Consider the following 14,436-nt stretch of genomic DNA (forward strand, 5'->3'; position numbering starts at 1 on the left):
CCCCCAAAAGTTATGTAATCTTTGCAGAGTGAAATGTGAACACAGACAGGTTCCCAAGAGCCAAACCCTGCATCTTCTCTAGCAGCACCTCTTGAGTATCCTCTAGTCCATTGTTCATGGATACCTTATTAAACAAAGTTACGACAAGGAAGAGAAGTGGTGATTTGTATTTGGCAGTGACAAAGAATGCCTTAAAGGTATCCAACCAAAGAGTAAGGTCCCGAGCGTTGTCCAGATAATTTAAGAGCTTTGTACAAAGGTAACCACCATCACTAATGATCCTGAAATTTTTCCACCAGACCGTAACATCACTTTTTTTTTTGGCTTTAATTTTGGACCGGTAATCTCAGGACAAAAGCAGCTCTCAGGCACGCTGGTACATAGGTGTGTGCCTCTGTATGTGTGCGGGTTTGCCTAAATCCTGATGCATTTAAAGTTGTAGGAGAACTTGTCTCTAAATTTCAATTTCCCTTGTGGTTTGAATCCATTATAATTATCTGGGTGTTTCCCCTTTATTTTTTCAGATGATCTTCAAAAGAAACTCAGTAAGTATCTCTGATGACCTCTTTGTGTCCACAGCCTGTATTAAACATTCAGGTTTTTGGTTCTTTCGGCATCCCCTCTCTTCTTCCCTATATGCCATCTTTTGGCTCACATGTCATCTCCATGTCTTCCCTCTCCTCCCTCAAGGTTTCTGTTTATGGACGCCTCCCATCCTAAGTTCTCTCCGTTTCTTTTACCCGAGACCTGATTCCTTCTCAGTGCTTCCCACTTCATTTCACAGGGTCCTTCCTGTAAACATGGTCTTACTCTGGCTTCCAGAGTCTTGGCAGGTCCGTTTTGATTTTGTGAGAAGAAGGGGAGAGACTGATGGACATGTGGCTTCTGTTCCACGTTTAGCTTCTGGAACACTTCCAATAACTTAGACTCTCTGTCATACAGCAAAGTTCAAGGGGCCATTCTCATGCCATTGATGCCTCCCCAAAGCTTATGAAATAAAACAAGGCTGCAAATTTGCTGAGTGATGTTTTCCCAAAGCTTGTCTTCTAAAGAGTGTGTAGACTCAGTTCTAATCCATTGATCCAGGTGGGCTTTGGGCTCTTACTTCCAATGCTCCCGGTCGTTTCCTGCAGTCTTTTCGCAGGTGCACAGAGATTTTACACACCATTTCACGGATTTCTTTTCTTTTATGTCAGAGCACTTCCTCTGTCTTCTTCTTGCGTGATATTGACATAGTTCTTAATTTATCACATTGAGACAAGCTTTAAGTGTTTGTAGACGCACTGTGTACACTAGGGAAAATTAATTTATACTCTAGTTCTCCAACCTGCAATTTTCTATGACTGTCATGAGAGGCTATCGCCCTAGGATACTCCTCGGTGTTTTTAATGAAACACTGATATAAACTAAGATAACACGGCTACGGACAGGGTTTTGGCTAGATGGATGCTCTTACTATGGACTTCCTCACGACCTCATAAGTACGGGACTCCCGTATGTGTCCATATTTACACTGTATTCTGGAAAAAGGAGAAGGCCAAGTGAGAGACAAATGATTGCTACTGTTTATCCCAGAAGAAGTCCTATTCTACTTTCCCTCACACCATCATTTTCTGTCTTTGTGGCTTTGCCTCAAGCGGTGAGGGGGTGGGGAGGTAAGACAACACTGCCACCGATTCACACCATGTCCTGTGAACATCTGTGCTTCCATTTCTAAAAACATTGGTCCCTTTGAGACGTGGCCTAAGCTCAGAAAGCACTCCCCAGTTCTGTTAGCTGCCCAGCAGAGAGAGCCAAAGGGTTCTTTGGGTGGTGGTGGTGTTTTGTTTGTTTTCTACCACACTGGTAGAGTCGTTAACAACATAAGTCTTTGCCTCTAAGGAAATGTTCCAATTATGATTCTGTTTTCAAATGGATAGTATTGAGGAACATTTCTTAACTGTCTGTAGCAGGTTTCATAGGATGTCTGCTATACATTGTTTGCACAAATGGATGCTTTTTCTCCTTGCTTTCTCATCTCATGTATTTCCTTGGCATGTTTCGGGGCGGGGGGGTACCTTTTATTTGTTTGATTTCTGATTACATTCATCTTACGTATTTACTCTGAAGTGGAAGTTTTAATTTTATTTTAATTTTCTGTATTGGTTTTCCTTGATTCTTTCATGAGTTTTCCATTATATTTTCCAGATCAAGTCCAGAAAGAAATGGGTAAATTTTTTGACATTTTTTAACAGATGTAGTTCTTTAAAACATCTTTTCCCACCGTTTCTCAACATTCCCTCCTCCCTGCTCCTGTCCGCCCTTTCGCTTCTTGTGGGTTTCACGTTACCCTATCTTCTCTTTGACGTCCTGAGGTCCTCCCACATCACATTCCCTTCCCACCATCTCTCTGGCTGTTTGTTATTCCTTCCAGTCTCTTCCTTGCTATACACCCAGGTGGTGTTCTACCTCCCTGGTGATTACCCTAATTTCATGATAAGGTTGGTGAGATGATGAAGATTCGCTTAAGGTGAGTGTGGTCATTGCCATTCGAGAGAAGGCTTCCTTTCCCTTGGGTTCTCCAAGTGCTCTGAGGTGGAGTGCCTCTTGCTTTACAGATGATCGCGTTCTGGCTTTTAGGGGAAGCATTCAGACTCCAAAGCTGTTGCATGAGATGAGTTCCTTCTTTGTTGACTGGGTAAACACTGTGTACACTGATGTCAAGCGTACTCTTGAAACGAGCCAGTCCGCTTTGCTTGACCCTATTCTCAAGGGATATTGGTAATAGTTTTGCATGACAATGTGGGATTTTTCCTTTTAAACAACAATGATTACTCTCCTTTCTTTTTTATTTTAATTCATTTAATAATTACTCCAACACATTTCTCTTCCTTCAGGTCTACACATACACTTTTCCGTCAATCAAATAAACGTGATTGACAATATATTTCCGGCGTCAGTGGCTGTTTTCTAAGATAACCCTACATCATTTCTGAGAGCCTAGTGCAAGAACTACAAAATCCTCATGTCCCGACGTATCACGTTACAACCCTGAAACTGTAGTGAGGTTTTCAGGCGGCATTCATTAACTTGAGCAATTGCATTTCTTTGGAAATGGACGTTACTTAGGTAGCTTTTAGACACAAATACTGGCAAACTAAGATATTACCTGCATTTCCCTTATGATGCTAAGAAATCTTGTTTAGAAATACATGCATGATTGTGTGTTTTCTCTCAGCTAGGATGATGGCTCAGTTCAAGGATGGTGAGTAATGCTTATCTCTCAGAAGTTGTCATTCTTTTCTCTCTCTCAGATTCTGCCCCCACAAGCAAAGGGATGCAGAAATATAACAAATATGTTTATAGTGGGCAAAGCAGCATTGGAACCATTGCCTCTGTAGAGTCCAGCACTTGGAATAAATTCCCTCTGAAGTGCAAACAAACCACTAGCAATTCAGCATGGGTTTCCTCCTCCCCCCCTTCTATCCTTCCATCCTCCCTCCCTTTCTTCCTTTTACCCGCCCCCCTTCCCACTCCTCCTCCACACCCCCAACCTTTGAGGTTTCTACATTTCTGTCCTCCATCATGTGTGGAAGAAATTGAATATGAAGCTAGAAGACAGAGAGGAGAGAAAAAAAAAAAAAGTCCAAAGAGCTCACGAAAGGAAATGTGACAGAGACAGGGAGAAAGGGAAAACACTGGGAGAGAAAAGATGGAAGGAAAAAACGGAAAAGGGTTTCCGATTTTGTTCTTTTCCAACCTGGAAAAATGCACCATTATACCCTGGGGAGGGACACGGACTCTGATAAAGAATCTCCTACGACCAAAGATGTTTTAAATGAACCCCTGCCGTGTGCAAAATCATATGCTGAAAAAGACAGAAACTCCAAGCATTCATTTCATCAACTCAACACATTACTCCTTATTTTCACAAGTGGTGTGTATGGGATAGTAAATCTTAATCGTTTCATTACTTTTAATTACACCTGACATTGTTTTTTGAGTGTAGGCAAAATGGTTACTGTCTGCTAAAATCTGAGGAAACAAAAGTGAAAAATATGTTATTCGATCAAATTTATCATCTCCCCTATTGCCTCTCCATCCTGAAGACATTATAAATAGTTATCCTGGGTGAATGTTGGATAAGTAGGACATGGGGATGGGGCAGGCCTTCTTCAGATATACTTTAGCAGATCAGAAATAGAGGCTTAGGTATATGAAAGAGTATTTTCTTTGGTTGCTGTTATTCTTGAGTTAAACCTTAGGAATGTATGTATCACCACAGAATTCTGGACAGCCAGGCTGCTTTGTCTGTCAGATGGTAGGTTCTCATGTTCACTTGTTCCTTGCAGATTGGAGGAGAGAACAGTTGCAGAATGGTGAGTCTGTGGTGGTCCAACAGAGGCCCTGCTCATTGTGGGGGAGTCTCAGGGGAAGACGGGTGCAGGGGAGCTGCACAAAAGGGAGACCCTCTGGCCCAAGCCTACTGACCTTTCCCAGAAACGTGATGACCACTTTTCTTTGCACTAACTCTGGCTCTGGACGCAGCCAGATATGATGGCAAGTCCCATTTTCACATCATTGTATTTTTGGCATGCTCCATCTGTTTCTTTACCACGTGTCTTTGATGCTCAGTGATCAACTTTCTCAACACCAACCTACACATATAAACTTATGTGTAAACGCCCACCTACATGTATAACGTGACATCTTAAGGTTTTCATTTCATTGTTATTTCAACTGACATTTATCATCTTCGCGTGTTATTCCTTGGATTTTCCGTACCCTTGCTTCTCAAGCAGAAAATTCCTTTTCACCAAATATAGCCTAATAACAATTACCTTGTAAAATTTTGCTGTTTTTCAAGTTTCTTTGTCCAAAATATTTTCTGTCATTTGACTGAGAAGCCCATTCACTGCGAATTAATTTTATGTCTTTTCCTTTCATCTGACGTTGTGAAAGTAAACGTCATCGAGGTAACGTTAATAATCAAACTCCCATAAGATACAGTTACGCAGTAGTCGGCGGACAGAATGCTGTGACCAGAGGCCCCCATCACCCTGACCTGACCTGACCTGACCTGCGTGTCCTGTAAAAGCCCTAGTTCAGGATTCTTTAATTCAGGGTCTCGTGGCTTTATAGAGCAAAGCCACCACGGTAGGGACATTGAGGCTATTTACTAAGCACAAGTCACACAACTTATACCCATAGAAACGTGAGGAAGGACAGACCAAATATTTCAAAAGGAATCATGAACAGATTTATCAGGTTCATTACCAGCAATAAAGTTCTCCTTTTCTCAATTGAAAACATGTATCCACTTATGGAATATGATCCATTTCTCAAAAGGGAGCTTTCAGACACTGTATGTGTGCATGCATGTGTTTATTTCTGTCAGTGTGTCTGTGTTCTGTTTTTTCTTGCATCTGGATAATGTAATTTCACTAAAAAATGTTTCAATCAATCTGAATTTCATTTGTGTTTCTTTCCAACGAAATTTACATCGCCTTTTCGTTTTGTTTTACGAAGGACCTCAGGAAAAATATGGTAAAGCCTCTTTTATACCCCCTCACCCCCCAAACACTGTAGAACACCTGCGTTTGTGGTGTTGTAGAGATATCCCAGCTTTTAACCAACGTGTCACCACTGGCTTGCCCTCTCCCAGATCTCTGCTATTCTGGCACAATATTGCAGTTAGGGACTCTCCCATATTCCTCCCTTCTCTGCTCTTGCAAAGCCTGTATGTTCCAACATAGTCTGTGGGTCAAGTGTAAACTCAAGGGGCATCCCTGCACTGCCTCTGAGCACATGACCCAAGTGTCCCCAGGTATTCGAAGACTTCCCATTGTTTTACCTAGGAATTTTTTATTTAGAACCAATGAGAGTAATTTTCATTCTTTCCTTTTTACTTCATTGACACAGCTGTCAATTTTGCAAACTCCAAATACTTCAAATATTTGTAGAAGGATTTCATAGCTTAAGGAAAGACCAATAATAATCATAATACATTTTTGATTTCTAAGTTTTCATGCGAATGACACAAGGAACTACTGTCCTACAATGTTCCCAGAAGGCTTTTCATAAAACGCAAACGTAGTCCTTAGAAGTTTAATACCCTGTTTTTCTAATGACATTTTTGTCAGTGTCCTTTCGTTTTCAGAGGGAATCAAATTCACCTCTCAATGCATGTAGCTGGCTTCATGTAGCCCCTGCTACAGGCCTTGCTTGCAACCAATGGAAGTTTTTTCCTCTCTGCTTCCTCCTCTCTTTTCAAGTAACTCTGCCTTGTGCGAGTGTGTATCTCCATGTTAGACTGAAAAGGGGACCGAAATAAGAGGAGCTTTATTTTGCCATGAGTGAAAATAGAAATCCACCCCCCAAAAGTTATGTAATCTTTGCAGAGTGAAATGTGAACACAGACAGGTTCCCAAGAGCCAAACCCTGCATCTTCTCTAGCAGCACCTCTTGAGTATCCTCTAGTCCATTGTTCATGGATACCTTATTAAACAAAGTTACGACAAGGAAGAGAAGTGGTGATTTGTATTTGGCAGTGACAAAGAATGCCTTAAAGGTATCCAACCAAAGAGTAAGGTCCCGAGCGTTGTCCAGATAATTTAAGAGCTTTGTACAAAGGTAACCACCATCACTAATGATCCTGAAATTTTTCCACCAGACCGTAACATCATTTTTTTTTTTGGCTTTAATTTTGGACCGGTAATCTCAGGACAAAAGCAGCTCTCAGGCACGCTGGTACATAGGTGTGTGCCTCTGTATGTGTGCGGGTTTGCCTAAATCCTGATGCATTTAAAGTTGTAGGAGAACTTGTCTCTAAATTTCAATTTCCCTTGTGGTTTGAATCCATTATAATTATCTGGGTGTTTCCCCTTTATTTTTTCAGATGATCTTCAAAAGAAACTCAGTAAGTATCTCTGATGACCTCTTTGTGTCCACAGCCTGTATTAAACATTCAGGTTTTTGGTTCTTTCGGCATCCCCTCTCTTCTTCCCTATATGCCATCTTTTGGCTCACATGTCATCTCCATGTCTTCCCTCTCCTCCCTCAAGGTTTCTGTTTATGGACGCCTCCCATCCTAAGTTCTCTCCGTTTCTTTTACCCGAGACCTGATTCCTTCTCAGTGCTTCCCACTTCATTTCACAGGGTCCTTCCTGTAAACATGGTCTTACTCTGGCTTCCAGAGTCTTGGCAGGTCCGTTTTGATTTTGTGAGAAGAAGGGGAGAGACTGATGGACATGTGGCTTCTGTTCCACGTTTAGCTTCTGGAACACTTCCAATAACTTAGACTCTCTGTCATACAGCAAAGTTCAAGGGGCCATCCTCATGCCATTGATGCCTCCCCAAAGCTTATGAAATAAAACAAGGCTGCAAATTTGCTGAGTGATGTTTTCCCAAAGCTTGTCTTCTAAAGAGTGTGTAGACTCAGTTCTAATCCATTGATCCAGGTGGGCTTTGGGCTCTTACTTCCAATGCTCCCGGTCGTTTCCTGCAGTCTTTTCGCAGGTGCACAGAGATTTTACACACCATTTCACGGATTTCTTTTCTTTTATGTCAGAGCACTTCCTCTGTCTTCTTCTTGCGTGATATTGACATAGTTCTTAATTTATCACATTGAGACAAGCTTTAAGTGTTTGTAGACGCACTGTGTACACTAGGGAAAATTAATTTATACTCCAGTTCTCCAACCTGCAATTTTCTATGACTGTCATGAGAGGCTATCGCCCTAGGATACTCCTCGGTGTTTTTAATGAAACACTGATATAAACTAAGATAACACGGCTACGGACAGGGTTTTGGCTAGATGGATGCTCTTACTATGGACTTCCTCACGACCTCATAAGTACGGGACTCCCGTATGTGTCCATATTTACACTGTATTCTGGAAAAAGGAGAAGGCCAAGTGAGAGACAAATGATTGCTACTGTTTATCCCAGAAGAAGTCCTATTCTACTTTCCCTCGCACCATCATTTTCTGTCTTTGTGGCTTTGCCTCAAGCGGTGAGGGGGTGGGGGAGGTAAGACAACACTGCCACCGATTCACACCATGTCCTGTGAACATCTGTGCTTCCATTTCTAAAAACATTGGTCCCTTTGAGACGTGGCCTAAGCTCAGAAAGCACTCCCCAGTTCTGTTAGCCGCCCAGCAGAGAGAGCCAAAGGGTTCTTTGGGTGGTGGTGGTGTTTTGTTTGTTTTCTACCACACTGGTAGAGTCGTTAACAACATAAGTCTTTGCCTCTAAGGAAATGTTCCAATTATGATTCTGTTTTCAAATGGATAGTATTGAGGAACATTTCTTAACTGTCTGTAGCAGGTTTCATAGGATGTCTGCTATACATTGTTTGCACAAATGGATGCTTTTTCTCCTTGCTTTCTCATCTCATGTATTTCCTTGGCATGTTTCGGGGCGGGGGGGTACCTTTTATTTGTTTGATTTCTGATTACATTCATCTTACGTATTTACTCTGAAGTGGAAGTTTTAATTTTATTTTAATTTTCTGTATTGGTTTTCCTTGATTCTTTCATGAGTTTTCCATTATATTTTCCAGATCAAGTCCAGAAAGAAATGGGTAAATTTTTTGACATTTTTTAACAGATGTAGTTCTTTAAAACATCTTTTCCCACCGTTTCTCAACATTCCCTCCTCCCTGCTCCTGTCCGCCCTTTCGCTTCTTGTGGGTTTCACGTTACCCTATCTTCTCTTTGACGTCCTGAGGTCCTCCCACATCACATTCCCTTCCCACCATCTCTCTGGCTGTTTGTTATTCCTTCCAGTCTCTTCCTTGCTATACACCCAGGTGGTGTTCTACCTCCCTGGTGATTACCCTAATTTCATGATAAGGTTGGTGAGATGATGAAGATTCGCTTAAGGTGAGTGTGGTCATTGCCATTCGAGAGAAGGCTTCCTTTCCCTTGGGTTCTCCAAGTGCTCTGAGGTGGAGTGCCTCTTGCTTTACAGATGATCGCGTTCTGGCTTTTAGGGGAAGCATTCAGACTCCAAAGCTGTTGCATGAGATGAGTTCCTTCTTTGTTGACTGGGTAAACACTGTGTACACTGATGTCAAGCGTACTCTTGAAACGAGCCAGTCCGCTTTGCTTGACCCTATTCTCAAGGGATATTGGTAATAGTTTTGCATGACAATGTGGGATTTTTCCTTTTAAACAACAATGATTACTCTCCTTTCTTTTTTATTTTAATTCATTTAATAATTACTCCAACACATTTCTCTTACACATACACTTTTCCGTCAATCAAATAAACGTGATTGACAATATATTTCCGGCGTCAGTGGCTGTTTTCTAAGATAACCCTACATCATTTCTGAGAGCCTAGTGCAAGAACTACAAAATCCTCATGTCCCGACGTATCACGTTACAACCCTGAAACTGTAGTGAGGTTTTCAGGCGGCATTCATTAACTTGAGCAATTGCATTTCTTTGGAAATGGACGTTACTTAGGTAGCTTTTAGACACAAATACTGGCAAACTAAGATATTACCTGCATTTCCCTTATGATGCTAAGAAATCTTGTTTAGAAATACATGCATGATTGTGTGTTTTCTCTCAGCCAGGATGATGGCTCAGTTCAAGGATGGTGAGTAATGCTTATCTCTCAGAAGTTGTCATTCTTTTCTCTCTCTCAGATTCTGCCCCCCACAAGCAAAGGGATGCAGAAATATAACAAATATGTTTATAGTGGGCAAAGCAGCATTGGAACCATTGCCTCTGTAGAGTCCAGCACTTGGAATAAATTCCCTCTGAAGTGCAAACAAACCACTAGCAATTCAGCATGGGTTTCCTCCTCCCCCCCTTCTATCCTTCCATCCTCCCTCCCTTTCTTCCTTTTACCCGCCCCCCTTCCCACTCCTCCTCCACACCCCCAACCTTTGAGGTTTCTACATTTCTGTCCTCCACCTGATCATTTTTCACATCATGTGTGGAAGAAATTGAATATGAAGCTAGAAGACAGAGAGGAGAGAAAAAAAAAAAAAGTCCAAAGAGCTCACGAAAGGAAATGTGACAGAGACAGGGAGAAAGGGAAAACACTGGGAGAGAAAAGATGGAAGGAAAAAACGGAAAAGGGTTTCCGATTTTGTTCTTTTCCAACCTGGAAAAATGCACCATTATACCCTGGGGAGGGACACGGACTCTGATAAAGAATCTCCTACGACCAAAGATGTTTTAAATGAACCCCTGCCGTGTGCAAAATCATATGCTGAAAAAGACAGAAACTCCAAGCATTCATTTCATCAACTCAACACATTACTCCTTATTTTCACAAGTGGTGTGTATGGGATAGTAAATCTTAATCGTTTCATTACTTTTAATTACACCTGACATTGTTTTTTGAGTGTAGGCAAAATGGTTACTGTCTGCTAAAATCTGAGGAAACAAAAGTGAAAAATATGTTATTCGATCAAATTTATCATCTCCCCTATTGCCTCTCCATCCTGAAGACATTATAAATAGTTATCCTGGGTGAATGTTGGATAAGTAGGACATGGGGATGGGGCAGGCCTTCTTCAGATATACTTTAGCAGATCAGAAATAGAGGCTTAGGTATATGAAAGAGTATTTTCTTTGGTTGCTGTTATTCTTGAGTTAAACCTTAGGAATGTATGTATCACCACAGAATTCTGGACAGCCAGGCTGCTTTGTCTGTCAGATGGTAGGTTCTCATGTTCACTTGTTCCTTGCAGATTGGAGGAGAGAACAGTTGCAGAATGGTGAGTCTGTGGTGGTCCAACAGAGGCCCTGCTCATTGTGGGGGAGTCTCAGGGGAAGACGGGTGCAGGGGAGCTGCACAAAAGGGAGACCCTCTGGCCCAAGCCTACTGACCTTTCCCAGAAACGTGATGACCACTTTTCTTTGCACTAACTCTGGCTCTGGACGCAGCCAGATATGATGGCAAGTCCCATTTTCACATCATTGTATTTTTGGCATGCTCCATCTGTTTCTTTACCACGTGTCTTTGATGCTCAGTGATCAACTTTCTCAACACCAACCTACACATATAAACTTATGTGTAAACGCCCACCTACATGTATAACGTGACATCTTAAGGTTTTCATTTCATTGTTATTTCAACTGACATTTATCATCTTCGCGTGTTATTCCTTGGATTTTCCGTACCCTTGCTTCTCAAGCAGAAAATTCCTTTTCACCAAATATAGCCTAATAACAATTACCTTGTAAAATTTTGCTGTTTTTCAAGTTTCTTTGTCCAAAATATTTTCTGTCATTTGACTGAGAAGCCCATTCACTGCGAATTAATTTTATGTCTTTTCCTTTCATCTGACGTTGTGAAAGTAAACGTCATCGAGGTAACGTTAATAATCAAACTCCCATAAGATACAGTTACGCAGTAGTCGGCGGACAGAATGCTGTGACCAGAGGCCCCCATCACCCTGACCTGACCTGACCTGACCTGCGTGTCCTGTAAAAGCCCTAGTTCAGGATTCTTTAATTCAGGGTCTCGTGGCTTTATAGAGCAAAGCCACCACGGTAGGGACATTGAGGCTATTTACTAAGCACAAGTCACACAACTTATACCCATAGAAACGTGAGGAAGGACAGACCAAATATTTTCAAAAGGAATCATGAACAGATTTATCAGGTTCATTACCAGCAATAAAGTTCTCCTTTTCTCAATTGAAAACATGTATCCACTTATGGAATATGATCCATTTCTCAAAAGGGAGCTTTCAGACACTGTATGTGTGCATGCATGTGTTTATTTCTGTCAGTGTGTCTGTGTTCTGTTTTTTCTTGCATCTGGATAATGTAATTTCACTAAAAAATGTTTCAATCAATCTGAATTTCATTTGTGTTTCTTTCCAACGAAATTTACATCGCCTTTTCGTTTTGTTTTACGGAAGGACCTCAGGAAAAATATGGTAAAGCCTCTTTTATACCCCCTCACCCCCCAAACACTGTAGAACACCTGCGTTTGTGGTGTTGTAGAGATATCCCAGCTTTTAACCAACGTGTCACCACTGGCTTGCCCTCTCCCAGATCTCTGCTATTCTGGCACAATATTGCAGTTAGGGACTCTCCCATATTCCTCCCTTCTCTGCTCTTGCAAAGCCTGTATGTTCCAACATAGTCTGTGGGTCAAGTGTAAACTCAAGGGGCATCCCTGCACTGCCTCTGAGCACATGACCCAAGTGTCCCCAGGTATTCGAAGACTTCCCATTGTTTTACCTAGGAATTTTTTATTTAGAACCAATGAGAGTAATTTTCATTCTTTCCTTTTTACTTCATTGACACAGCTGTCAATTTTGCAAACTCCAAATACTTCAAATATTTGTAGAAGGATTTCATAGCTTAAGGAAAGACCAATAATAATCATAATACATTTTTGATTTCTAAGTTTTCATGCGAATGACACAAGGAACTACTGTCCTACAATGTTCCCAGAAGGCTTTTCATAAAACGCAAACGTAGTCCTTAGAAGTTTAATACCCTGTTTTTCTAATGACATTTTTGTCAGTGTCCTTTCGTTTTCAGAGGGAATCAAATTCACCTCTCAATGCATGTAGCTGGCTTCATGTAGCCCCTGCTACAGGCCTTGCTTGCAACCAATGGAAGTTTTTTCCTCTCTGCTTCCTCCTCTCTTTTCAAGTAACTCTGCCTTGTGCGAGTGTGTATCTCCATGTTAGACTGAAAAGGGGACCGAAATAAGAGGAGCTTTATTTTGCCATGAGTGAAAATAGAAATCCACCCCCCAAAAGTTATGTAATCTTTGCAGAGTGAAATGTGAACACAGACAGGTTCCCAAGAGCCAAACCCTGCATCTTCTCTAGCAGCACCTCTTGAGTATCCTCTAGTCCATTGTTCATGGATACCTTATTAAACAAAGTTACGACAAGGAAGAGAAGTGGTGATTTGTATTTGGCAGTGACAAAGAATGCCTTAAAGGTATCCAACCAAAGAGTAAGGTCCCGAGCGTTGTCCAGATAATTTAAGAGCTTTGTACAAAGGTAACCACCATCACTAATGATCCTGAAATTTTTCCACCAGACCGTAACATCATTTTTTTTTTTTGGCTTTAATTTTGGACCGGTAATCTCAGGACAAAAGCAGCTCTCAGGCACGCTGGTACATAGGTGTGTGCCTCTGTATGTGTGCGGGTTTGCCTAAATCCTGATGCATTTAAAGTTGTAGGAGAACTTGTCTCTAAATTTCAATTTCCCTTGTGGTTTGAATCCATTATAATTATCTGGGTGTTTCCCCTTTATTTTTTCAGATGATCTTCAAAAGAAACTCAGTAAGTATCTCTGATGACCTCTTTGTGTCCACAGCCTGTATTAAACATTCAGGTTTTTGGTTCTTTCGGCATCCCCTCTCTTCTTCCCTATATGCCATCTTTTGGCTCACATGTCATCTCCATGTCTTCCCTCTCCTCCCTCAAGGTTTCTGTTTATGGACGCCTCCCATCCTAAGTTCTCTCCGTTTCTTTTACCCGAGACCTGATTCCTTCTCAGTGCTTCCCACTTCATTTCACAGGGTCCTTCCTGTAAACATGGTCTTACTCTGGCTTCCAGAGTCTTGGCAGGTCCGTTTTGATTTTGTGAGAAGAAGGGGAGAGACTGATGGACATGTGGCTTCTGTTCCACGTTTAGCTTCTGGAACACTTCCAATAACTTAGACTCTCTGTCATACAGCAAAGTTCAAGGGCCATCCTCATGCCATTGATGCCTCCCCAAAGCTTATGAAATAAAACAAGGCTGCAAATTTGCTGAGTGATGTTTTCCCAAAGCTTGTCTTCTAAAGAGTGTGTAGACTCAGTTCTAATCCATTGATCCAGGTGGGCTTTGGGCTCTTACTTCCAATGCTCCCGGTCGTTTCCTGCAGTCTTTTCGCAGGTGCACAGAGATTTTACACACCATTTCACGGATTTCTTTTCTTTTATGTCAGAGCACTTCCTCTGTCTTCTTCTTGCGTGATATTGACATAGTTCTTAATTTATCACATTGAGACAAGCTTTAAGTGTTTGTAGACGCACTGTGTACACTAGGGAAAATTAATTTATACTCTAGTTCTCCAACCTGCAATTTTCTATGACTGTCATGAGAGGCTATCGCCCTAGGATACTCCTCGGTGTTTTTAATGAAACACTGATATAAACTAAGATAACACGGCTACGGACAGGGTTTTGGCTAGATGGATGCTCTTACTATGGACTTCCTCACGACCTCATAAGTACGGGACTCCCGTATGTGTCCATATTTACACTGTATTCTGGAAAAAGGAGAAGGCCAAGTGAGAGACAAATGATTGCTACTGTTTATCCCAGAAGAAGTCCTATTCTACTTTCCCTCGCACCATCATTTTCTGTCTTTGTGGCTTTGCCTCAAGCGGTGAGGGGGTGGGGGAGGTAAGACAACACTGCCACCGATTCACACCATGTCCTGTGAACATCTGTGCTTCCATTTCTAAAA

At 41.6% G+C, this 14,436-nt stretch overlaps 1 protein-coding gene across 20 annotated transcripts in view; it reads left to right on the forward strand.

The window, feature by feature from the left end:
* The window catches only part of LOC110255286 (putative leucine-rich repeat-containing protein DDB_G0290503), a 58,287-nt gene that overhangs the window by 15,045 nt on the left and 28,806 nt on the right, over positions 1-14,436 (forward strand). For 16 of the 20 annotated variants that reach the window (XR_002341193.1, XM_021081873.1, XM_021081874.1 and 13 more), the window contains 5 exons: positions 525-545; positions 2,188-2,208; positions 3,218-3,244; positions 4,332-4,358; positions 6,878-6,898. Coding sequence is in view for 18 of the 20 variants with exons in the window: in XM_021081873.1 (XP_020937532.1) it covers positions 525-545; positions 2,188-2,208; positions 3,218-3,244; positions 4,332-4,358; positions 6,878-6,898 (117 nt within the window). In the remaining 2 variants the exon portion in view is untranslated. Of the gene's footprint in view, positions 1-524; positions 546-2,187; positions 2,209-2,885; positions 3,245-4,331; positions 4,359-6,877; positions 10,720-13,241; positions 13,263-14,436 lie in introns of those variants that run through there. The other 4 variants (XR_002341194.1, XM_021081877.1, XM_021081890.1 and 1 more) reach the window with 4 other exon arrangements.

This window comes from Sus scrofa, unplaced genomic scaffold, assembly GCF_000003025.6.
Source record: "Sus scrofa isolate TJ Tabasco breed Duroc unplaced genomic scaffold, Sscrofa11.1 Contig2479, whole genome shotgun sequence".
NCBI lineage: Eukaryota > Metazoa > Chordata > Mammalia > Artiodactyla > Suidae > Sus > Sus scrofa.